The sequence below is a fragment of the Martes martes genome (assembly GCF_963455335.1).
Source record: "Martes martes genome assembly, chromosome: 1".
Lineage (NCBI taxonomy): Eukaryota > Metazoa > Chordata > Mammalia > Carnivora > Mustelidae > Martes > Martes martes.
The window spans coordinates 69,063,657-69,090,693 of record NC_137888.1 but is presented as its reverse complement, the minus strand read 5'-3'; the positions used below and the strand labels follow the sequence as shown (position 1 = coordinate 69,090,693).

At 40.5% G+C, this 27,037-nt stretch overlaps 1 protein-coding gene across 2 annotated transcripts in view; it reads left to right on the top strand.

Moving 5' to 3' along the window:
• SLC9A9 (solute carrier family 9 member A9) overlaps positions 1 to 27,037 on the top strand; it is a 542,979-nt gene that overhangs the window by 228,588 nt on the left and 287,354 nt on the right. For both annotated transcript variants that reach the window (XM_080822667.1, XM_080822668.1), the window contains exons 7-8: positions 17,076 to 17,214; positions 21,639 to 21,744. In XM_080822667.1, coding sequence (XP_080678793.1) covers positions 17,076 to 17,214; positions 21,639 to 21,744 — 245 coding nt within the window. The remainder of the gene's footprint in view (positions 1 to 17,075; positions 17,215 to 21,638; positions 21,745 to 27,037) is intronic.

Here is a 27,037-nt window from a genome sequence, read left to right as displayed (position 1 = left end):
AACTATCTAACTATGAGGAAACAAAAAGGTGATGTCAATAGTGGGTAAATCTCCCTCACAAGTTTCAAGCCCCTTAAATAAAAGTGATGCCATCTGTTTTTGGTTGTGGGCCCTAAAAGTTTAGGGTGCACATTTTACCACCAAAATGATATTTCATCCAAACTTCACTGAACTATGTCGTGCCCTGAATTGTTTTCCTCCCATCACTCAGAAGAAGCAGAGAAGCCCATGGAGAAAGTGTTTGCCCTTGGCTATAGTAAACATATTGCAAAAGGCTCCATTTCATCCTATTCCAGAAAATGACTGAGAAGCAAAAAACCTTTCCCCTTTAAGTACAGCCACAAGAGATTGTTTTATTTTTACTAAAGGACAAGGTAGCGTATTAGAATCTATTGTGCAGTAAGCAGTGTATCCCATCTCTCTCCTTTCTGCCGCTAAGTTTGTTTCCCATTTAAGCCAAACAAGAAACTGTTCACACAAATAAGCCAGAATTTGAGATTAGAATACCATATGATGGAATCTTAAAGTCTTCATTGCTCTTTGATTACCTACATTTATCCCACATACCACTTGCCCTGGCAATCAGGGTTAGTTTTTCAGTCAATGTGAATTTCAGTTCAATGCTTGTAAGACCTCTTTTCTTTCTCTCCTCATTCTCTCTCTCTCTTTCTCTCTCTCTCTCTCATTTCAACACTTTACCCACATTGCTCTAATCAATTTATTCCTGGTATCGCATCACATCTTCGTTCTTAGTTGAGAGACTCAAGAGGAATGTAATTCTAACAACTTTATTTTCCCTAAACTAGGCAAGAATGAAGGATGTGCTGATTTAAATTCTGATGCAGGAAGGACAATGTTGAAAGGAATGCAGCAATGAAGAAGGGAGATAATCAGTCTCTTCATAAAGAAGTCAGTACATCTGCCTGGATATGGTGGCCTTAAGCAGATGTTTGATAAGAGTTGCTGGTAGAGAAGAGATCACCATCTGGCATAAGATGCATCTTAGTATAATTAATTTCTCATTTAATAAATGTATCCAATTTTGCTGAACCACCTCTGAAGCTGAGGGAATATGGTTCTGTTGGGGGCATCTTGGATTTGTAAGAAGCATCAGGTCTATCAACTCTACCTAAAGCCTTTGTTGGTGTACTTAGGTCACAAGGAACCAGTGCCCCAAAACTTTGTGTATTTTGAAGCACAAGTCAGCTCAAAGAGAACTTATCAAGGCTCCCACTTCTTGGTGAGTCAAGTCTAGATGTCTCCAAGTTCACTTTGGTGGTGTAGGTTTCCATTATTTTGCCCCCAGAGGAGTCTCCTTTTGGTAATACATTCCATTTTGATGGAAAAATGATGTTTTAATTATTTGTAGATTTAGTAGCAGCCGAGAATAGATATTCAACTTCCTTCCAGATAATAAGCAAAACATTCTGCCTTTCAAATATAAACATTTTGTTAAGCCTAGGGGGAAGTCTGGAGGAATGCAACCCCTATTCCACTTCAGTTTCAATAGCTCTTGGGCCACTGTTTGTTTGTTTATTTGTTTATTTTTGCTGGTTTACTACTAAATAAATACACAAAGAAAGAACTAAAGAAATATGTAGATACAAGTTGAACTAGTCAGTTTAAAGACCTCACCTGTAGAGACTACCTAAGGAAAGCACTTAACCATTGGGACCACCACATATAACTAACCTTTTGTTGATGTACGAACTTGCCAATATACAGCCTACTAGGTAGCAGCAAGGGAGAGGGCAACATAGGAGGCTTGGAACCAGATTGTAACGTCAGCCCAACCACTTACTCCCCTCATGACCTTGGCCATGTAGCTTAACCTTCCTTAATTTCATCAATTTCTCCTTGAAATACATAGATAATATTATCTCCCCTTTGGGATTATTGTGAAGATTAAAAATAATGTATACAAAATGCACATCACAGTTCTGGCTTACAAGAGACCCTAAATAAACAGCAGCTATTAACATCGCAATGTAGAAAACACAAAGTCCAAGAGAATTTTAACACTGAACATATTGCAGAAAGAAACCATACAGGCTTTCCAAATTCAGTATTTAAGACTCTAAAATTAAGCAGGCATTGCACAGACTGATTACTCAATTTACCAACAAACTATCTTTTTTATATCTTACTAGTTTATTCTATTATTCTAAAAGCCAGAAATTATTCTTTCTCTTCCTCATTATTTTGGAAATTCACTGCTTAAGTCCTTTTTTTAAAATCCAGAATTTTAAAGGCTAACCATTTTCAATGTAAATAATGTAACAGAACCAATACACTCCTTCCCTCACTGCCATCTACACAGACTGCTTGGTCTCAGAGCCAAGGTTTGTTAGGAAATTCCAAGGCAATAGACACCAGAGGCGCTTGTCCAGTCATCCTAGACCTTCCATTTCATTATAGTCTCTGAGTTCTGGCATCGGGTCTGCAGGGATTATCATACTTTCCCTGTGATGACGTTACCTAGGCCTTTACCATCATATTTCATAAGCATTTATGGTGCTGTAATCTCTAATTATACACTGACCTCCTCCTGATGAAGTTTGATTAGCATTAAGTGCTAAAGCAAGCTTTTCACACGCAAACAGGAATTGGGCTATTTCTGAGCATAAGATTTTTTGGAGCTTCGCTCTCTCTCTTTCTCACACACACACACACACACACACACACACACACACTGTTAATGAATATGAATGCAGCCACGTCTTTTATTATTTTCATCTAAATAGCATTCTCCTCTCCTGTCACTGGCTCACCTTGTTTCCATTTAGATGCTTTCTAGTAATGGTCCTGAGGCATTTTTTAAAAACTGGAATTTACCGAGAAGGTGCTAATACATTTGAATAAAAATCTAATGAATATACTTAATCTAGAGGACACAGTGAAGTATAATGATTGAATTCTGTCCCTTTTCTCAAAGGCTTTGCAGTTTCGATGTAACCTTAGTCCCAAGAAGTACAATTCAATACTAGCTGGTAGCACACCCATTAAATGGGTAGAAGAGTAATTCTATTCTTCTCCTTCTGACCCACCCTGGCTACATGCTTCTTCCCTTACAAACTATGGGAAAAATTCACTTGTTTTAACCCAATTTGGAAACAGACGTCTGCATCCCTCATGCTTTTCATTACTATTGTGCTTCCTTATTTCATAACTTAGCCCTCAAGGGACATTTCTCCCCCAAATTTCTGGGGGAGCATCAGCCCATTTCTCCCATTTGTTCTTGTAACATAGAAACAAAGACAAGCTCTTTTGGAAGATATTGCCACAGGCACACTGAACCAAGCCCACTGTGTCTCACATGTTCTGGTTGACCTACAGAAAGCCAAGCCCTGGGAGCAGTAGTGAGAGTGAGTCCTGGCATGTGACTTTGGCTGCGTTGAATTAATAGAGTTGACATAAGCTAAACCATGATTGTAAGATTGTAGGATTGATCCAGGCCACGTGTTACCTTATGTTTCATGGTGTTACCTGGTATAGTTCCTAACTCTGTCATTTACTGCTATGCAAATATAACTTTTAAAACCTCAACTTTCTCTCTAGATATACTTAGATGTCAGGAATTGTCACTCTTTCTGACCTGTCATTATCCCCTTATGTTCTTCTGTACATTGCCTGCTAGCTCAGAGCAGCCATATGCAGTCCCTGCCCCAGCAGGATATGTGTACAAAAAGGTCGTAACTTAGTACAAGTTTTCCTCCATTACCAAGGTGCTCCTATTTCCTATGCCTTGCAGTGGTTATCTGATCATCCCTCTCATCTTACCTTCTGCAGATCACTGTTTGACTCAGCTTTTAATCACCTGCTCCTTGTTCTTCCATCAGTATAAGTGTACCCATGCTTCAGTGGTCTTTAACCTTCTTTGAGGTCACGAACTAAATGGAGAAGGTGATGACAGTTAAGGAATCCCTTTCCAGAAGAGTGCATGTGTGGATTTACGTTGGGTTCACATCTATCCCTGGACTCCTTGAATCATTGATTTCCCAGCCCCCTTGCTGGTTGTTTTCATACTCACTGTGGCTTGCTTACCTGGTTCTAGTGCGAAGACTTCCCCTGACCTCCCTTCACCCCAGTCCCTAACCAAATCATCCAGCTTGCGTGTTCCCCAAGCCTCTGAGCTGTTGTCTGCCTAGATGTGCAAAAAATCATTCTCCTGATCCTTCAAGACTACTTCAGGGCCCAGGGTGCTAGCTCCTGATACAGAGCAATAGCTTGTATTCCTCCACAGTTCAGCGACGGCCTTGGTAAATGAAGTGTTCATCCTGTGCTTGGCTTCTGACTCCACATCTTAGTAACCATCTTTACCGCATGGGAATAGGAAAGGCCTATTAATTGCTTAATTTAGGAATCTCTTAATTCTTACAGGCTGTATTGATTTGAGATTCAAATATACCTCAGAGTCCATATTCTTATCCTAGATAAAGTTGTGTCCTAAAGATCTGCTATCAAAAATGACTCTTCTGTGAAACTTAAGCATTCTGCAATATCCACTTGATAACAACTGCTAGACATATAAAATGTAATATAAAAAATTTTATGTAGAAGTAAAACTCTGTTTGGTACAATGCGTTGGTCTGTAAGTCCCATGCTTCAAACACAAAGTTGAAATCTGTGGGAGTAAGGCAACTATCTTGGTAAAATATATTAGTTTAAGAAGAAACTGTCTTTCGCCCCCAAAGATACCTTTGAACTCGAGCAAAATTATCTTTAACTCCAAAAAGATGGGTACATATTCTTAAATTAATTTGTGATTTGGGACCCAGAAACTCACTTAATTGTTAATAGATGGTAGAGCAGGGAAAGGGTCTGGGGGAATGAGCAGATCTATGCAAATATTTTCCAGGAGTTGCCTTGTCATCAGGTAAATCTCTGTCAGGCTGTCTCAGGAAACCATTTATAATGGGAGTGGGATTTATCTAATGTGGGAATGAAAGGCATTCAGATTAAGAAGGGAACCCATTGTCTATGAAAAGTCCTTTGACCCAGCCAGAGGAAGCTAGCATTTCATTCAGTGGCTCCTCTCTGTCCACAGTACACAACATGTCTAAAACACTGCAGACCCCAAGGCAAGCAAGTGCCTGTTTTCAGATTCTCCTTTATCTCTATGTAGCATGCAGTGAGCTGTGAATTGGTGACGGCCATAAAAGCAAACTCCACTGGTTTCATGATTTTTCCTTGATTGTTGTTAATCAGCCATCCCACACAACTTCATTAGACACCCTCTGTTCACAAACTTTTTTTGCCTTAGGTATAGCAACAGGATTTCTGTGGTGTGTCTACCTTTGTGTCCCCTTTTCTGGCAAGGCTGCTAGAAGTTCAACTCCATTGGACTTGTAAGACAACCATGGCTCTTTTGTGCTTAACTTTTGTTAACAATTTACATGCATCTCCTTATTTGATACTATCCCAGTAGCCTTCTGCTCTACAGGCCTCATTAGGAAAAAAATGAATTCAATATTTGATCTAACTCTAAACATATTGCTCATTTCACCCCCAGAAGATTCTTACACTTTTCTGACATACTAATTGGAATTCCTAAATACCTCCATCTTTCTAGAAATAGTTTATTTTTTATTGATTCCTTTGGAGCGAAACACTCCAAAAACAATACTAATACAAATAACAATAACAACAATAATAGCAGCTAGCATTTATGGAGTGCTCCCTGTGTTCCAGGTAGAAGCACTGTGCACATATTGACGCAGTTAATCCCACTCTATGAAGGAGGTGTAATTATTATCATCACCCTTTTTAAGGGAAGACCCTGAGACATGGATAAGTAATTACTAGAAAGAAACAGAATTCACCATGTGGGAACACAGGGTGAACAACTTGCATAAGATGGTGGACCTGAGGTGTTGGCATGATGCCAAGAGGTTGAAGCCATTTAATATGGAAGAAGGGTCTCCATGAAAAACCCTGGCCTGGAAGCACCAGGTTGTCAGCAGAACTCTCATATTGACATGGGTATACTAACTGATGCAATTTTTTTTCTTACAAATTACAAGGAGAAGTCCTGAAATCTTAAACTCTTAAGAGTGGTTCCTCTGAAGGTGAAACATTTACTGAGTTCCTCTGAAGGTGAAACATTTACTGAGTTACTTATCTGTGGGAGCACTCAGGTGATAGATCCCGATGTTCCCACTTTCCTGCCTGCGATGTATACCGACTTGCAACTGATGCGATCTCAATTGAATGCCTGCTGCTCCAATTATTAGTGAGTTACCTTGGGCAAATGATTTACCCTCCCTGAGTCTGTGTATCTCCAAAATGCAAACACTTTCTTCATGAGATTGGTGGAAGGATTGAATGAAGTGAAACATATACAGTTACTCAATCTAAGTCATAGTTCCCTCATCTGTAAAGTGGAAATCCCAATAGCACTACTTTAGGGGGTCCTGTGATGGTTGAATGAGATAATGTTTATAGAAGTGCTTACCATAGAGCTGACACATGGTGAAGGTTCCATAGTAAGAATACAGGAAATAGTAAGTATTTGGAGTGCTGAATAAGTTGGAGCACCCTGACCCCCTTCTCCATTTCAACCTTGGGTATTAATGTTTGGTCCTGCTTGCACCTGCTAATGATTATATTTTAATTTTAACTAGATTTCCATCTTTAGTGACTATTAACCTACTTTTCTATATCTTTTTATATCTATTATGACTAAAAGTTTCACATATCACAGTACTCTTTGGAGGTAAGATTTCATTAGTGAAGATTAAAGGAACTGAAAAGTAGGAGAAAGGGTTGAAATTCCCATTAGATCTTAAGAATTAGTCTCTCTCTCTCTCTTTTAAATAGGCTCACAGTAGTGAGATTCAAATTCTTGTTTCTGCCTAGAAAAGAAAGAACGAAAACAAAATAAAAGAAGGGTATTTGCAAGTTACTTTTATCTTTAAGACTATCTCAAATTCACTTTCCTCTCAATATTAGGTATAAGAGAAAATTTCTCAAAGCCACAGACTAATTCAATTCTGACAAGACTTTTCAGACTAAATTGCGAAGTAATTTAAAATCTCCTTTCAAAGGAAATGCACACATAATTCATAACAAACCTCCTTTAACTCTTCTTCCCTTTTAACCAATTTTAAACTCAGGGCTCTCTTTGTCACCTTAAAGTTGGAACTTAATGGAGCAGAGCCATTTAGGAATCTGTCAAAGGCTTTATTCCGTGCTGAAATTTGTAACTGTTCTTGATGTCATTATCAACCCAGGTCCAACCTAAATCATCAGTGCCTTCATTGTGTCCCCGTTGCAGGACAGTACTGCTTCTTACTAAGTGCTCAGCCATTTCCAATGGTCGGATTTGGGTTAGCACAGAAAGCCAAGCACCCCGTATCCCTCTCCTGATATTCCTAGAGGAAGTTGGAAAACAGGTAGTGAATCAATAACTCTTGGAGTGAGAGGTTCCTAGTGACCACATTATCCTACATGCAGTGCTTGGATTTTCTCCATAGCACTTTGGAAAGTAACTTTTTCATTCTATGCTTAAGTATCTCCAATGACAGAGAACTCACTTCCCTTTCTTACCTTTTGTGTTAGATCTAAAAATTAAGAAATTTTGAAATCAAATATAAGCTGAAATCTTTCTTCCTGTGATGTTTTTACTTTTGGATTTTATCTTGCCTCTGGAAACCCCCCAAATGAGGCCAGTCCTTCCTCTGCATGACTACATTGCAAATGTTCACTGAAACTATTTCTACTAAATTCATCTATCCTTTAAACTCTTCCCCTTCCTTCCATCTTCCTCTTCAGGACCCTACTCCTTCTCCTGTGGTCTGCTGTGGTTTGTCAGTTCTCATTCAGATAATGGCATCTAGACGGGTGGAGAGAGGCCTGGTCTGCCCCAGCCATTGAGGAATACATACAGTGGGACCATGCTATCTCCTATCCAACTTGTTCTACTGTTATTGACATAGACTTCATAGGAAATATTCCATACTACAGCTTTCTCCAACCACAAGCCCTCCAATGTCTGCCCTTTCATCCCTAGAAGACTATCCTAAGACCTAAAAATGGCCTAAGAGCTTCCACTGGACCTGGCCCCAGCCCCACCTTCAACCCTGTCTCCCACCATTCTCCCCTTGCTCATTTCCCTCCAATCACATTGCCTCCTTGCAGCAACTCAGACCCACTGAGCAAGCTCTGCTTCAGGATCTAGAAAGCTCTCTCCAGTTCTTTTGATTCAGGACTGAATCAAAATTCTTTCTCAGAAAAGCCTAATTATAGCAGTTTCCCTCTAACTGTCTATCCCCACCCCTCATGATGCTTTAATGTTTCTTTTCAACCTCTGTCATTAAATCATATACTTATCTGCTTAGCTGTTTTTTATTTTTTTTTTCTCCACTGGAATATAAGAAACATGAGGCTAGAAGCTTTGTTGTTTACCCTGCTAGATCTTTAGTTCCTAGTTCTAGGCTCTAGTTCTAGTTCTAGTTCTAATTCTAGTTCTAGTTCTAGGCACCTACCTCCACACAGTAGGTGATTAATACGTCTTTGTTGATGGAGTGAATAAGTAAATTTAGCATGAGACTGTATTATTCTTGGGGCAGCTATGACAGACCAACCCATACTTCCCAAAGAATTCCCCTTGTCTTTTTCTTTTGTACCTGATGTCAAAATGACAAAATGATATTTGTCAAGGATTTGGAAAATCACACCTTGGTATGAATTTGGATTCTCAGGGAGCAAAGTCATTAACTAAATGATCCTCCAGAAGCTGAAAGAGTTATTAATGTGCCCTCTGCAAACACAACTCTCCACCCTGCAGGTTTGTTGGCCCTTGGGAAGGTGAAACCTGACGGTTCTAACTCAAGCTCAGCAAACCTCTGGCCAGAACCTCTTATTATTAAGAGGCAGCTCTTCTAACCTCCCAGGGTGCCTGGAATGCCCCCAATTCCTGAAGTCATAATGTTTTACAGCGGGTCCTCTTGACAGAACTTCATTGGCCTTTGGCAGGACATAAACCAGAATAATGGGCATGCAGATGCCAGAATGAATTCCAGTGTGTACACACAATTCTTGGCCCCATAAAAATCAATTCCTTATTCATAATTAAGCAACTTCTTGAGAAAGGGCAGGTTGGTACAGTTATTAAAAGATAAATAATAGATAAGGATTCACTCGGGTTTTTTTTGTTTTTGTTTTTGTTTTTTTAGGACTGAGAAATTTTAAACACAAAATAGCACTGTAATTAGTTTTCTTCTACTTTGTTTCTTACCTGTGACACTCAGGGCCAGAGATTTTACAAATTTTCATTGCCCTTCTATATTGTGTTTCTCCTTAAAAATGTATCTTTAAGAGCAGAATGACAGGGCACCTGGGTGGCTCAGTGGGTTAAGCCGCTGCCTTCAGCTCAGGTCATGATCTCAGGGTCCTGGGATCGAGTCCTCCATCAGGCTTTCTGCTCAGCGGGGAGCCTGCTTCCCTCTCTCTCTCTCTCTGCCTGCCTCTCTGCCTACTTGTGATCTCTTTCTGTCAAATAAATAAATAAAATCTTAAAAAAAAAAAAAAAAAAGAGCAGAATGACAAAGCAGCTCTAGATAGGGAGAAAAAAAAACTAGAAGCACCCTGACGTAAATGTCACAAGCTTTGTTGTCCTGTGGGCCTTTTCCTATTTGCCAAGTTGGGTTTAGGGAGCAAAGATGGCTCCACACTAAAAAGAGCAGCAGCTTGGGCACCTGGGTGTCTCAGTGGGTTAAGCCTCTGTCTTCAGGTCAGGTCATGATCCCAGGGTCCTGGGATCAAGGCCCACATTGGGCTCTCTGCTCAGCGGGGAGCCTGCTTCCCCCTCTCTTTCTGCCTCTCTGCCTACTTGTGATCACTCTCTGTGTCAAATAAATAAAACCTTTTAAAAAGATAAATAAAAAATAAAATAAAATAAAAAGAGCAGCAGCTTTCCCCAGCAGTTAAGGCCCCACCTCCAACTAGCTTAATTGGCAGCAGAACTAGCCTAATTTCCTTGAATCTCCCCACCATCTTTTTTGCCTCAAATTGGTATATAAAAGGAGTGAGGAAGGATGGGGTCTTCCTTGGAGAGACTACAGTGTTTGAGGTGTGAAGCTGTGCCTTCTGTCCATCGGGGTGCATCCTCTATCCTAAGTCAAGTGGAAGAGACTCCACGGGAAGAAATCACCCAATAGGCTGAGGCTACCTGCAAGAAGAGGCCTTGCCAGCTTATTCCCAAGTGGAGAAAACTTTAGAGGGGCTAAGGCCCTCTCAAAACAGTAAAGGAAGGAAGTTCTTGAATGTAGTTTCTGAGAGTGGGAGTACACAAGAATGTGGGGACTGGCCGAGAGTTCTCTGAAAGGAATCAGCTGAAATGGTCTGTGTTAGCAGACCCTAATGATGACTCCCTGATTTGGTGTGTTTAGGAGGCAGCCAAGGTGAATCCACCCGGCACAGTAGTCCATGGCCCAATAAAAGGGACTGAAGGTCAAAAGAAGGGTGAGAGCCATGACGCTGCCTGAATGACCCCAGATCCAAGGCATAGAAAGGGGCTGGGCATGTACATACCTGGCAGGATAGTTGGAAGATCTGTCCCTGTGAGGGGATTCTCAGCAAAATAGAGGTGCTTCCTGTCAGCAGAGGTCTCTAACAGAGAGATTGAGCAGGAACAAGCTTGGTCCTCCATCCCTCCACTGTGCCTCCAATACCAGAAGACACTGGTGCCCAGAAGAGGAACACCTCTTCTGCCACTCTTCCCAAGTCATCCTGCCTGCTGCTCTAGAACCTGCAGGGGGAAGAAGAATCCTGCTTTGAAGATTTAGGTTTTAAGCTAGACTGTACCAAGTCTTAATAACTGAAAGGAATTGAATAATGGAATTTTGCTAAGACATCATTAATGGAACTACATACCCACACAAAGAAGGATTTGATATAGTACAGCTAGAAGCAGTAATTGGAAAAAAAATAAACTACTTAATATATATATCCCAACTAATCAGGAATTCTATAATAAACTGGTGTCAGCAGCTAGAAATTTTTTGTTAGGGATTAAAGTTTTGGCAGAGAAAGTGATAGGTTCTTTTGTACATCTTTGGCTGTAGTTGTCATTTTCTCATTTTTTTCTTTAATGATTATATTAATAAATATTCTGAAAGGGATACGATGTGTTGCTTAATATTTTCCTTTTGAAAGTTTTCGAGTGACATTGATTTTTTGTTAACAAAATAACTGAAAGTATACTGGGGGCTAGGAGAAGCAGATTGTCCCAGTCGGGCACCCAGGATGGAGACTGGACCATGGGAGCTGGGAGGGCCAGTGAGAGAATAGCTGCCCAGGAGCTGGACGTTGTTGGGTGGTTTAAGTGAATAAGTGTGAGGCAAAATATTTTAGCCATAGCAGTGAAAAATAACAAAGTGGAGGGTGTCAGTAACCAGGTGATCTTGAGAGAGATTTTAAGAACCAGGAGAGAGGAGACTGAGTAGGATCCAAAATGGGAAAAGGCCAGAGTCATGAGTCGTGGAGGGGATGACATTGGTGGCAGTAATGGTGGTACCATTTATAGAACTCTTTCCCTGCATTGTATCATTTTTACTTCCAGCATAATTGCAATACCTTCTTCTCTTTCTCCTCCTTTCCTTCTTCTTGCTCTCTCCTTCTTCTTCTTCATCGCCAACATCTGTTGAGCATCGGTGTCATACACCATTCCACAAAAAACAGTTTGTGAGATCAATCGGTCCCAGACACTCCATGATCCTAGACCAGGGGCCAGTCCAGTCAGGGTATAAGGGAGACAGGTGATGACATCTCAGTTCTGTTTCAGTTGAGGTGCTGACTGGACATCTAGTTTGAGATACTTCTTTTAGAACTAAACCAAACTCTCAGTTCAGAAGAGAGAAGAAGAGAAAGGAGGAGGAGGAGTAGGAGGAAGAACAGGTTATTTGAAGAAGGATGATTTACTTAAGAAATGCACCTGTTACAGGTGCCATTTCAAGTGCTTTATAAACATTAATCCATTGAATCCTTGTAGCAATTTATGTGATAGTTACTAGTGTTATCATCCTCATTTTATAGGAAACGAGGTGCGTATAAATTAAGTAACTGGTTCAAGGTCACGCAGGCAGTAAGTGGCAGAACTGAGATTTGAACCCAGATTCAGATTCTATGCTCTTAATACTACCTAAGCTGCCAGGTAAGTTCCCTGAAGGAACATCATAAAGATTAAATAATGGGTTGTCGAGAAACACCAGAGTTGTGATCCTGTCTGTGAATCTTAAATGGTACAGTGAGCAACATGATCCTTATTCATGTTGCTTTCATCAAAGGAATTTAGGATATTTCATCCATTTCAAAATTTTTGAATAAAAGATGCTGCACACATTTATTTCTGAGAACGGATACAATATACTATCATCAAACTCGTTTTTGCTGAATAATCTATTCCTGAATAGAATGAATCAATAACCTGGACTTATTTCCAATTTATGAGATGAATATTTAAACACCACTATGTATTTCTGCTCATATCATTTTCAAGGATATTGGTTTCATCTATCTCAAATATTCTTTCCAGAAATATGGGGACTGTAGATCCATCTTTACCAGCTTGTGTTATAAACAATGCCTTTTCAGAGTAGTGCCCCAGAGAACAAGCACCACACAGGTTAGCAGAAAGTCTAATTCTTCTTCTCCTCTCTCCCTTCCAATGTTTGCATCCACGAATAGGTCCAATCATGTCCCTCAGTGCAGGGGGGGAAATGTTTTCTTTTTAAGTCCAAAGGGCTGCAACTGCTGGGACATGCTATTTCTTCCTCTCTTGGGTTGAAGTTGGAAAGCTCTACATATGCTACCCAAACCCTTGTTTGTTTCCAGAAAGCACCCTCTGCAGCTGCTGCCCTATAGTGCAGAGGCTTAGTGTTGCAGCTGAAAACCAGAGCCGAAAGAGATGCCTCCTTCACCAGGATTTAGAGCCCAGAGGAACACCTTCTTAAAATCCTGGCAGGTCGGGAGAGATGCAATCTGCCTGACTTTTCTTTACCTGCTTTCTTTACCTCACTCCTCACCAGAAGCCAGAGGGTTTTGTCTACAGAACATCCAGTATGGGTGCCACTTAATAGGGTGACGCAACTCAAGCTCAGTCTCCTTGCCTATTCCTGTCCTGAGACAGATCCTTAGCCAGACTGCAGAGGGGACACTCCTTTCTTTGTGGATCTGGGGAGTGAAGAGCTCTGCAATAAATACAACAGTTGTTTAGCCTCACTTCAATGGTCGTGTCCTCCCCAGAGACCCTTCTATTCCTATGCAAAAGTGACTAGTTCCTTGCAGCAACCCAGAAGCCTGGTGTACCAGAAGGGAAGCCACACCCCATCTCTGTGTAGTCGGAGCTGGGGCCTGGCTCAGCCACAGCACTCTGTTCTCTGTTATGCGGGGCTTATGGAAGTTCGCAGCAGAATGGTGATGGTGGTGGTGATGATCATCAGCATTCAGTGAGTATATATTTTTCATGCACATAATTAGCACTCAGTAATGGCCCTACAGTCCACAAGATAAATATACAGGTTTTAAGTGTACCTCACATTCTCATGCATTTCTGGGAGATAAGTACTATTAACATTTCCATTTTACAGACTTTGAAACTGAGTCTGAGCATGATGAAATAACTTGCTCAAGGCCATAGAGCCAATAAGGGTTAGGTCTCTGAAGCTCCAGTTAAGAGTCTCAAGTGTCATCTTCAGTTTGGATTGATGAACTTAAAAGCACCCACAGTGTAAATATATAAAGTCATTGCTTAATAAAGGAAATCTTGTAGATGATGATTCATTCCAAGACTAGCTTTTGCAGACATCCCTCCTTCCTGTATTTCTTCTTTCTTTCTTTTCTACTTTCCAGTCATCCTGCATTTATTTCATTAGCCTTTATTTGGCCTGCCACATGTCAGGCACCAGTCTGTGTCCAGGCATATGAAGAAGAACAAGACCCTGGCCAGGCCCAGCAAAGCTCAGGTCCAGGAGCCAGTTCTGAAAGCAGATTCCCATGAGAAGCCCAGAGTCTCGCCATCTAGTGAGGCGGGGGAAAGGGTGCTGTCATCCCATACAGTGGGACACAGGAAGGTGCTGCCCAAGTTCCACCCAGGGGTGAAATTAAAGGTTCTGGTACCTGAACTTCTGCATTTACAATCAGCACAGCACTCAATCAGCTAACCTGATTTGGGTTCCTGTTTTTCCTGTTTTCTCCCAACAAGATCAATTTCTGAAGGAAGAGACCAAAAATCTGCATTTTGAACTCCATAGCTCTATGTTCTCTGACTCTTAGTTTCTTTGTTAAATTAAAAAAAAAAAAAAAAGAGTAAAGAAAGAAAAGGAGGGGTAAAAATTCGTGCCCAGTTCACTTGGCAAAAATGTTATAGGATCAAATGAAGTTATAATGCAGGCCTAAAGGGGACAAAATGTAGTGTAAATGTGAGGACTTTTGTATGTGTTTAACATGAATTTTAAAGCTGAGTAATGCCACCTACCTATATCTACCTCCATAGATGGCCATATACGTGGTCCCTGTGTTCCAGCCATACCGATATAGTTCTGCTTTGAAGGACCCTCAACTCATCTGCCTTCTTGCCTTTGCTTACACTCTTTCTGCTGCCTGAAATACCCTCTTCCCATCACTGCCTGTTGACTTGCTTCCCTGCTCAAATGCCATCTCCTCTCATCTAAAATAGTGACTCTTGCCTCATTTGCACCATGAAGTGTTACCTATCTCTCAAAAAAATCACACTTAACGCCATGACTAGAGCTAATTGTCATCTACATCTTGGGCCCCTGTGCCTACAACAAAATGTTTGTTGACTCAAATTCTGCTTCACTTCTCTATGCCTTTCCCTGCCTGACCCCCAACACCCTACTCCTAATGTACCACCAGGCCCTTAGTGGGTACCCAGTGCATACATCCTGGAGAGCTTTAGGGGCAGCAAATTCAACAGACAAGTCTTCATAAGTCAAGGGAAGTTAAGCTTTTCCCTTAAATTAAATCAAACATCAAAGGGAAGAAGTATATGAAGTATGTGTGTACCCTGCTGGGTGGGGATCAGAGCCCAGGAAGAGAATGTCTCCCAGAATACAGACTGAGAATCAGTGCAGTTACTCAGATGATTGTAGGTGACACACAGGTGAACTTTTCATCAAATGTAATAGTTACATAATCTCATAGGTATTAAGAAGAAAGAAAATTAGCATATCAAACCTATGACTTCATAAATATTCTTTAATAAAATCTCTTGCATTTGAATAAAAATGAGTTGATTTAAAGAAAAACATTACATTAATAATGGAAGTAACATTACATAATGATATGGCTAAATGATGTGATGATGACACTCCAAGGTCAAGAAGTGTAAGGACAGAGAAAATACTTTCTGGAGTGCAGAGGTGGAGATGGGGATGAAGAGGTACCTGTCCTATGGATCAGATCTATCGGTAGCCTGCAGGAATTAACAGAATTATTCCCAGAGCTGTGTGACTATGCAAAACTCTTTGTTTGAAAAGCAGAATGCAAATAGAATGTTTTCTCATCACTATGTTCCTTCACTGGCATGAAGAAATCTGCTGGTGAATATCAACTCACACATCCAGCTTTGCAGCATTGGACACCAAGTTTCAAAATGGCCTTGGGGTTACATACCCATTCTCAGGACTGTCAGATACAAAGGACCTAAATATGAGTTTGCTTTTCCATGTTTTTTCTGCAAAACACAACACTTTGCAAAAAAGAAAACACTTCAAAGGCAATCCTTCCCTTACATACATTTCAAGGGCTCCATTTGAGATCCACATTCATCTTCCTTATCCAATTACATGATCAAAGTAGAAGGGTTTGGCCTACTTTAAAGGTTCAAAGACATCTGGGGAAAAACTAAGAACATTTAAAACTACCTTTTTAAAGCCACACATCTTCTTGTAGAGGAACTGGAATCTCCCCTACCCCCATAACTCGTCTCTAGATACGGAAAGTCAAATCAGAGAGTTAACATGGTCTAATCATCGAAACCATAAAAGATTCAGTTACATCTCTATAAAATCCAATCTAATCCCAAGTCAGTGTGCCTAGTGTACTTTTTGCTCTCTATACTGCTACAAAGACCCTTCCAGAGCCTATTACAAAACTCTTGATTTTCTTGATTAGTTTTAAAGACCTCATAATTAAAATAAAAACTATTTAAAAAATGAAATATTAATTCATTTGTCTCCCCAAAGCTACTGGTTCTGGCACATCTGTTCATTTTAATGTTGCAATACAGAGTTCATATTTCCTAAAATAGGATGCATCTTGTCCTTCATAATAACACTCTGGGATCTGAGGTCCTGGTTAAAAAAAAAAAAAAATAGCAAATGTGGCGTCCTCAAAAATACTTAAGTGAACAGACTGCCTATTGGTGGATTGATTTTTCTCTATGGAAATAAATCTGTTGGCAGCCACCAGAATTGGGGTATAAAACATGACCTCAGGCAGCTGCTGCCATTTGTTTCGGTGGGAAAATGAGGGTTTTGTCTCTCCCCAGGGGTTAATACTGTGATGCTCTAAGCATCGTCTGGGTTCTGTTTCTGAAGGGTTACACTGGCGAGGAGAAATGCTTTGTGGTTTATGACAAGATCACAGCAGAATATTTTGTGCATGCTGTGATTTGTATTGCCCATTTGTGCACAGGCCATAAAAGTGCACTTTTTATCAGGAGCATTTGTGAATATATAACAGCACTGAAGACATATGGCCACTAAATAATTCACAGTTATCTATCTCCTCAGCAGATTCCTTGTACACCTACCATGTTTTAATGCCTAGTTTGCTCAGAAACAATATTCTTTATGACCCTTCCAATATAAAAATGTTTACCGACTGGCAGCAGTACATGGATACCATGGGATTGATCTTTAAGGAAAGGGAAAGCTCTCTGCTTTCTCTACCTCTCCCTGTCCTCCTCTGTGTCTCCTGAACTCTTCCAACCAGCACCTAACCTCATGGGAGAAGGTACCCTCCTCAAATGTGGGTGCTAACTTCTTACTTCTGTATTTGGACCATAAGAGAGAAGTCACTGACTAACCTTCACCCTCTTTTCTTTCCAGTTCTATATCCATTTACAGCCCCAAGGAGAATCCAAATGCATTTGATGCTGCAGCATTCTTCCAGTCCGTGGGGAATTTCCTGGGGATCTTCGCCGGCTCGTTTGCAATGGGATCTGCGTATGCTGTTGTCACTGCACTGATATCCTTTGCATGTGTGTGTGGAAAGATGGGCAACTGTTAAGAGCTGTCAGTGTGCCTTGAATGTTTCTGAGGATGGTCAACCTCCAGGCCAAATGGCTAGATGGTCTAGTTCAAGTGTGATACATGCCACTGGAGTCATCTGAGTTTTCAAGCCACTGAAGCCATCTTTGTTCTCAATCTATGAGGCATAGATTGGGACCAGCAGCAGAGGGGACCATGATCTTTTCTTATCCAAGTCCTGTTCTAGCATTACTGATACTTTCTGACCTCAAGATAGCAACAGACTTAAAAAACTGCCATGTAGGAAAATAGGTGGGCCTGCGACATCAGGATGGGCTATATTAGGGCCAAGAGGAAGAACGGAAGATCCAAGGTCAAAAACAAGACAGGATGGACTGGGGGTGATTAACTGGATATTCTTTTCTTCCTTTTCAAACTTCTTTCAGTCACTATCTCACAGGACTGGCCGAGCTTAAGTTCACTGCGGGTTTAAACAAATGTCCTTAGCGATTTTACAGAAGGGGATGTGCAAGCGGAGCAGAAATGACATATTTGCCATATCTAGGCAGTTGTGTCATCTCATCTCCTCTTTCGCAGGAGTGTCATGGAGGAATGGACAGAGTTCCTAGAGAATTTGAGCCAGGGAATGAAGCTGGTCTAGTGATGTGTTCAGTCAGAGCAGTTGGATGGGGCAGAAGTAAGAGTTGAGGAAGAAAGCCAGAAAACCAATGTGAAGTGTGAGGACCTAACAGAGGCCATAAAAAGAGGCAGAACAAAGGATCAGGGACAAAGGACCTTGGGGAAAAGAGAAAGAAGAAGGGTGCAAGATGCATCAGGGATCTAGCAAAGAAAGTAAAATGTTGGGTACTTTTTCATGGGGACTGACCCAGTGAATCTCTATTCACTGAGCAGTTACTGAAATGCTAGGTTCTACTAAGGGTTTCTAACATGAGTCAAAAGATGAATAAAACATGGACTCTGCCTTCAATTAGTAACAAACTTGGAAAGACAAGCTCTACAAGAAGAGTTGCATAGAAGGTGTGTGCCAAAGCCACAGCCAACTTACTAGGACTCTAAAAATTCAAATGTGGGTGAGTCCATTGTTTCTGAAATAGTCCAATAGACTCTTGACCAGCCTTTTGATTCTGAAAAATAATTTGAAAAGCAATATTTACATGCAGAGAAGGAGGTAGGCTTGGCCTGAAATATAGGTAAGATAGAGATAAAGGCTATGTGATAAGTGATTTAGGAGAAAACCAGCATCCATTGAAATGTGGGGATGGGACTGAGAGGATCAGAGGCCTCGGGCTAGTAAGCAGTGGAAGATGAGGAGACGCAGGGGGGTTGGACTCACCCTGTGGAGTCAGTTGGAGTGTTATTCTAAGGAGTCTGAGCTTCTGTCTGTAGTCTGCAATTAGCTACTAAAGGTTTCTGCTCAGGAGAGTGACATACTGAAGGTCCTATTTTTAAACAATAAATGAGGAACTGGTTCTATAGGATGAGTCAAAACAGTATCAGAATCAAGAGAAACTGTGATGATGAACCATGGAAGAAACATCAAGAAGACTAATGTTTAGAAGCATCTCTAGGACTTAATGACTGAAAGAGGAGACTCAAAGGTCATCCTAAAATTTTGTCCTGGAAACCATAGAGAGTAGCAACTCCTTTGACAAAGAAATAAAGTAACTCAGAAAAGGTAGGGCTGATCTCTAATAAAAATAACGATTAATAATCTAATGACTAATATCAGTACTTATGACATACAAGGCCTCTATTTGTTTTACGTTATACCTCATTGACCCTCACAATGACCATATCACGCAAATATTATTTTTGTTGGATACTGAAACTTAGAAAGAGTAAGGTATTAGCCAGAATCATACAGCTTATATTTATTAAAAGCCAAAATTCAAACCCGGAGATTGAAACCAAGAGACAGACCATACTTTTGATCACTGATCCCTATTGCCTCTTAATCAAGAGGCAATCAATTCCATTAAGTGGAATTATGATGGAGACCACATGTTGTTTTGCATAAGTAATGGTGATGATAATAGCAACATTTTGTGAATGTCTAACATGTGCCAAACCTTTATATGTATCTCCTCATTTGAATCAACCTTGTAAGATAGGCTGTTATTATCCTCACTCTACACATGAGGAAACTGAGGCTCAAGGAGGTTAAGTAGATACTCTGGGTCTCATATCAGTAATAGCCAACACAATTACTATTACTGTAACATTTGTTGAGAAGTTTACCCTTTGCCAGGCTTTGTCATTAGCATTTTGCTGATGTATTTTCTCATATAGCTTTTATAAAAACACTGGGAAGAAGATACTGTTATTCACTCAATTTTACAGCTAAAAAAACAGACACATAAAGGTTAAACAACTTGTCTAAAGCCATACAGCTGAGACATTTCAGGGCTGGGATTTAAACCCACACTTTTTGGCTCCAGAGCCTGCACTATATGGAAAAACAGAAATTGGAACGCTTCTCTGCTTTATGTGAAGGGAGCGTATGGACACATAAGTAAACGAGTTGGTAAGGAAAGAGGGAAAATTCCTGGAGATTAGAAGTCTGCCATGAGACTGGATCAATCTGAAAAAGTGGTGGAGAGATAGAAGAGACAGGGGCTCAGTCTCAGCAGGAGGATCTGTCATGCAGCCCCTGAGGGCCTTGCACGCACAAGCTCAGGCTGCAAAGGAGACAGGTGCACAGTCATTCCCTCCTCCACAACGGACCTTGATACCTTGTCCATAATGAGGTGATGCTTCTCATAAAACCCCTGGGCTTTAGGCAAGCTTGGATCTTAACCCAGAACTAAACTACTTTCTAGAGAAGTTTGAAAGAGACAAATGTCCTATGTCCACTTGATATTCTGGTACTGGAAGTGGCCTAAGCCTCCTCCACAGCAAAGTAGAAGACGGAATTCAGAGGAACAAACCCCACTAGAGACAAAGGCTGCCCTCCAAGTAATAAGGGGGGAATGCTGAAAGGGTCAAAGGGCAACCTTTGTTTTCTTCCAGATAAAGAATTGCTTCCAGATGCTTCCTGAATCTATATCCTGGAAAGACATTTCACAAAACAAATTTAAATCACACTAATAGAAAAACTTACATATTCCTTGTTGCATATCTGGCACTCTTTTGAGTGCTTAACACATAATAACTGGTTTATATACCTAGGCGGTAGGTTGCATGATTATCTCCATTTGTAGACAGGGAAACCAAGGCACAAATTGGTCAAGGGACACACTGGAGCTGATACAGTGAAGTAGAGTTGGTTTCCAGAGACTACATTCCTGACCTTGTTGTCATTCTGCCTCTTGGCATTTTGTGCTTTCTAAAATTTTGCAAAACATTTTAAATATTCTTCATCTCATTTTATTCTCCACACTTGTGTGAGTAGGTATTATTCTCATTGACAGTTCACATAGGATAGAAATGAGGCTCAGAGAGGTTAACATATTGCTCAGAAATCACACAGCCAGTGACTAGTGGAGCCAAGACTCAGACCTTGATCTTGCACCTCAGGGGTCATGTTTTTTGCTTCCCTGTCCTACTGCTAAGCATCTCTTAATGTAGAATCTCTTTAGATTTTTGTCCTAAAGCATAAAAAAGCAACATAACATCTCCTTATTTGTCAGGACTTTTTTTTTTTTCCATAACTGTAGGCACAGTTGCAGTGTAACCCTTTTCCATCAATCACATATTCCTAATCATCTTCCCATAACCCATTCTCTGTATGATTTGGATCAGTCTGCTCTTGCTCTTTGTGCAATTTATAGGCATTGACCAAGTGTCATCCCAGCCAAAATGAACCATTGCCTGCCAAAGGGCTGCCGGACCCAGAAATAATATACCTTTTCCTCTATCCTACTTATCCTAAGATGGCACAGGTAGCTTCCCTATCAGTGAACACAAATGTTCCTCCTGGTCCTATTTCCATCCCCAAGAGAGGAGTCTTTAAGGTGATCTGTCCACAGACTATCACTCCCCAGGGAGCAGCGGCCTCCTTTGGTGCTGACACACTTGCAGCACATCTCCCAGCCTCGCTGTCTGGGGCTTTGTTTTCCCTGATCTGCTGCTGTCCCCTGAGGGCCACGGCCCAAGGGCCAAGGCCAAATGCAAGAGGTTTTGTTCCCACAGTTAGCTGATTTTAGCTTCTTACTTAGTAGGACGCCTTTTCTAAATCTGAACACAAGTTTGCATTTAACTGGAGGGTTCAGCTCCCCACAAAGCATGGAAGGCATGCTGGCCTTCCTTCTAAGCAGTCCCAAGGAGAGGGACGGCCTCCCAGTCAGCACTGAAAATCAGTTCTCTTACTCCGAACTATCTCAACCAGATTCGTTTTCCTCAGCCAAGGAGGAGATTTAGCTGTAACAGCATTTGTTGTTTCCCTTAACATGTCTTTGTCACTTGACCAAATTTACCAAACTCTGTGAGTTCCCGCTGCTGGAAACCGGCCTGTTTTTCCTCCTGTCTTGGAGCGCCTTCCTGTCTGCGGAGGCCGCCGGCCTGACAGGTCAGTGCTCCATTGGGCCCCACGCACATATGTGTGTGAGACGTGTGTGTGCTCCCAGGAGGACCCCCCCCACCCCCATACACACACCCGACGCAGCAGGAGGTGAAATGGACTCTCTCTTAGACGGGTCTGTGTCTGAATCAGGAAAAAAAAAAAAAAGAAAAAGATCACTCATCCATTTTGTATGCAACAGCTTAATGGAAAGTCACCAAAATGACATTTCCTCTTCTCTCCTTGCTGGTCAGGAGGGAAAACTTAAAATCAACAATTGGCTGATTGATAGGGGTGACAGATGACTCCACAAATGGAAGTCTACTCCGAGTGCGAAGAGGCGCACAGCTGCTTTGCAGAAAAGGGTGGTGGTTTTCCGTTGGCCGCTAACGGCAAGTACCCATGGCAGCAGCCCCCCTGGGGTGTGCACATTTCCACACACATCAGTGTTGAGAACCCTTGCATACAAGAAACGAGAGGTAATGCAGCGGCGCTACATCCCATAGAAAGTCTATACCTAGAATCTCTGAGGTGGACCGTCCACAGAGAAAGGAGCAGCCCCTAACGGCCTGAGGGCCACGGGTCCTGTGATCTGGCTTCAGCACTTAGATTGCCTTTCTGCAACAGCGAGGATTTGCGCTTGGATAGCTGCAACGACTGGGTGCTTCTCCGTGTAGAAGAATCACTGTGGCTCTGAGCAAAATGTCAAAGCTGTTTCTCTCCTTTGGCCTAGTTCCCTGCTTCTCCCAGGTTTCTGTCCTGGATCCCTTGGCTGGCTACTGCCATCCTAATTGACATTCGAGTGGTGAGACTTGCCTCCCCCGCCCTCCAGGTTTTAACTGGTAACAAGGTATGCCTCTCTGGGTATTTGCATTTTGTTAGATGGTACTTTAAGTCTAAATAATAATAATAGAAGCTGACATATATTGAAGGTGTACCATGAGCCAAGTGCTGGCTGACCGCCTTTCTTATTAATTCACAGAAAGACTCAAAGTTAGGGCCTACACCCAGGTTATTCAGCCAACAGTAAGAGGTGGAGCTGGAATTGAAAACTAGACCTGATTCCAGAGCTGGGCTCTTGAGGACAAAGCACTGCTGCCTTGAATGAAACTACATCTGTGGACTATCAGGCAAGCCCTCGTGAGGAGAAAGATATTTGGGGTCTCAGGAGCCTGCCTGGTCCACTTGCTCGTAGCTGGTTTGGGCTCTCCTGTGAAAAGAATGGCAAGTCTTTCTTGTTATGATAACCTGTCCTACTGCAGAGTCACAGGGGTCAAGCTATTCCCACAGGCTTCGGAGGTATCTGTTGCTGACACAGAAAGCTCCTGCCAGTTCTTAGGATGCTATATCAAGGCTACTGTACCAGAGTACACCCTAAGGGGCGCTTGTGTCCAAATCATTGCAGCACAATGCCTGTTATGTTAGTGCCTTCTTTGTTATTAGGGAGGCTGCTGAAGAGCTTCATCATTTCAGAAAAAGAGAACAATAGTGTCCCTTAAATGAAATAATGAAAGTAAAAAGATTATATCAGCCATTCAAAATAATTTTGGTTCCCTTTCCTCCAGACTCTATGCCCTTTTCAGCACTCAACATTTATAAAATGATCGAAGTAATGTTCACAGTGAAGAATATATATTTGACCTTCTAGAAAGGTAAAGAAGTATCTTAACTCACCTGGTATTTTTTAGTCTACCATTGAACATTATAACAAACACACTTAAACACACACACACCCCAATACCTAAAAATTATTTATTTTTATGTGTGAAAATTGTCCACTTCAGCAAGATCTTGTTTTATTAACTAGGTAAAGGTTACAGTCCATGTATGAATTGCTAGTTTATCTGTACCTTGCTCTCTTGCCACCCTCTTCAACCTGGCATCCTTATTGGATGCCACACAGACGCCCTCTAGGGAGCCAGCATCGTGGGATGGGTGAATGTAGGAGTGGACCTCAGGCAGAAAGACCAAAAAGTCCAAGGCTGTACCAAGGGCCATGCTCACTTGAGAACGGTACTTCAGATAAAGCAATGTGCCCGGTGGGCATTTGATACAAACCAAACTCTAGGTGTAAGCATTTTCTACTGCCAAATACCAAGGCTGCTTGGTCTAAATTACTTATGTGTTTATGTGTGTGTTTATTATTAATCCTCGCCTATTTCCAAATCGGATTTGAGACAACTCATAACATGAGCCATGCATACCATGGGACCGTTTAGTTCAGAGTAAATACTCAAGTGCTTTGGGATAGAGCTTTTCTGCAAAATTAGACAGCTGTTTGTTGCTGTGGTTTGGCAATAAATATAGCTCTGAGCTTTCTGGCAGCCAAAGCCAAAAGGGAAACATGATTAGTTATATAGGAATAATACAGCATTATAAAAGGAAATCATACTTATTTATAAAAATGGGCAAATTTCTTTTCTGGTATAAAAATTTTAGGGAAATTTATCATATGTATCCTTGTATAAGGGAACTTCAAACACTGTAGTGGGCAACATATTTAATAACAGTTTCAGGGAAAATGGAGATACGCTCTTCATGAAGTCATCTCTCTTATCAACCTTCGATGAAATCTGAGGAAGTAGCACCAAATCTTAATTATCTACAGGTATTTCCAGTAACAATGAAATCCTTTTAGTTCTAATCCGCAACTAAACTAGATATTGCAAAGTTAAAATCTAGAAAACTTTTCAGAAAGTGCTTAACAAATGGACATATGACAATGAATATAAAGAACTAAGTGGACTAAGCTATTAAACAATTTATGAGTAACTGTGGAGGTAACCAGCGATCATGGGGCCTGTCTGTGTTCATGAGCAACACATCATGTAGGCCCGAGGGATGGTGTGGACCTGCATTGGCTCTCAGCAGAATTCCCCTAGCCCTGACATTTCAAAATGGTGCTCAAGGATGCTCACCAAGTGAGCAAGTCTTGCCACTCCTACACTGTCCCTTTTTATTGGTTCCATGAATTGGGTTTTCAGGTAAGATTTCATTTGAAAAAGGGGTTTCTACTGCTTTAAAAAAATACATCTGTTTTTAGATACATACTTTTTATTTTTTCTTACTACCAAAGTAATGTATAAACATTATAGAAAATTTAGGAAGTGTAAATTCACAGAAGGAAATACCTTCTCACTACCTATTAATAACTACCTGTTAATATCTGTCTGAGTACATCTGATTATATGCATATATGTACACTTAATTAAATATATACATGCATACATGAATATAATTATACTTCTTAAATTTTAAGTAACTTGCTTTTTTTCACTCAAGAATTTATGGTGACTGTTTTTCATGACATTATTCTTGTGTATTATTTAATGGCTGCCTAGTATAATATCATATCAACTTGCCATAATTTATTTTACCCTCCCTCTGATTATTTATAGTTTTCAGTATTATTAATATGATTACAATGGTAATCCTTATAGATTGATGTATGCATCTCTATTGCTGGGTTAATAAGAAAGCTAACATTTTAATGTCTTGGAAAAATTTGCCCGAATTATCCTCCAGAAAATTTGTAACCCTTTATACTTCCACAAACAATGAAAGAGAGCTCATTTGCTCACATCTTTGCCACCCTAAATCTTACTCACCCCTGTTAATATGATAATCAATTTCCATTTCATTGTGATTTACATTTATTATATTTGTACTGGTGAAAGCATTTTAGTCACATGTCATTGGTTATTTATATTTCTTCTTTGGTAAACTACCTGTTTCTGCCCTTAGTCCTTTTTCCTACTGAGATGCTTATGTTTGTCACATTGAATTTTAAGAGCTTTTTACTTATTAAAAAAAATTAATCTCTTGACTGTCATGTAAGCTATAAATATTCTCCAATTTGTGGTTTTATCTCTTAAATATGTTTTATTTTATTGGCTTAGTAAGGGAAAAGGATAGTATGGACATTTTCAGCTTTGTGCAGTTAATTTTATCTCCTCTTTAGAAAACCCAAGATTTTATTGATTTTTGCATAGAAAGCCTAAGTGTTTATCAATGATAATGCATACTTTTAATAGTTTTGTTTTTGCATTGGAATCCAGCTGGAATTTGTTTTAATATTTAGTACAGGATATAGCAGGAACTTGATTATCTTCCTAGAAGATACCTTCCATTTGTCCTAACACCTTTCAACCATAACCGATGTATTTATAGCTTAATGTCCATGTCTGTAAGTAATATATGCATACGTATGTTCTGGGTTTTCTATTGTACCAGTGAAATTTTGGTCTGCACTGTTTTAATCATTTCAGCTTCATTGTTCATTTTAATGTCTAGATCAATCCCTCACCCTCCCTTCCCCACTTTCAAGGGCTTCTTTGCTGTACTCACATATTTATTATTCCAGATGGACTTGAAAATAACTTTGTTAGGTTTCAAGCAGAAAATAACTGAGATTATGATTGTGGTTGCATTAAATTTTTAGATTAATTTGAGAAGCGTTATTTTTACAACATTGAGTCTTCCCACCCAGGAATATGTTATGTCTCTCCATTTATTCCAGTCATCTTTTATGGCCCTAAGTAAATTTTTATAGTTGTCTTCACGTTCAACCTACAAATTTTATGTTAAGTACTTTTTAAACTATTTTATATTTGAGGGAATTATGATGAATCAGAACTTCTTCCATTATAGTTTCCAGCTGGCTGCTATTTGTTTACGTGTACCTAGACTTCTCTGGTCTATTGGATTCACTTTCTGTGGTTGTGAAATCTAGAGCTAGAAGTGATGGGTAGAATTAGGATTGACCGGCCAAAGTTGCCTCAGACTATCAGGTCTGTTAGTGCTGTATCAGCACCAGAAGTATGGCTGAAGCCTTCTGGGCCCTCACTATCTTATGAGAAATGGAATGAATGATTTTAGCCCTACAAGAGGAAAATTTTCCAAAATCTGAATACCAGACAGCTTTATCAGGTAATAAGTGCCCTGTGCCTGAGAATATACTGAAAGACTGCATATGTCCATTGGTCAGGATTTTCCAAGGCAGATTCATACATCAGTGAAAAACTATACCATAAATTACATCAATCTGCAATTTCATTTCCCTAATGATTAAGTTAAAATAGAGACATATAGACCTGAGGAAACAAGAACCTAGCTGAGAGGAATATAGTAGACATATGCTGATTTGGGCTGCCCAGCACCCATTCTCATTTTCACTGGTAACAGTATCCTGATGTTGCTTAGGGAGCTACCACTCCTCCATCAGATACCATCTTGTTGATCAAGATGTCTCATCCTTCTTTGCCAAAGAGAATGGGGACATGGGAAGCGCGGTCAGCCAGAC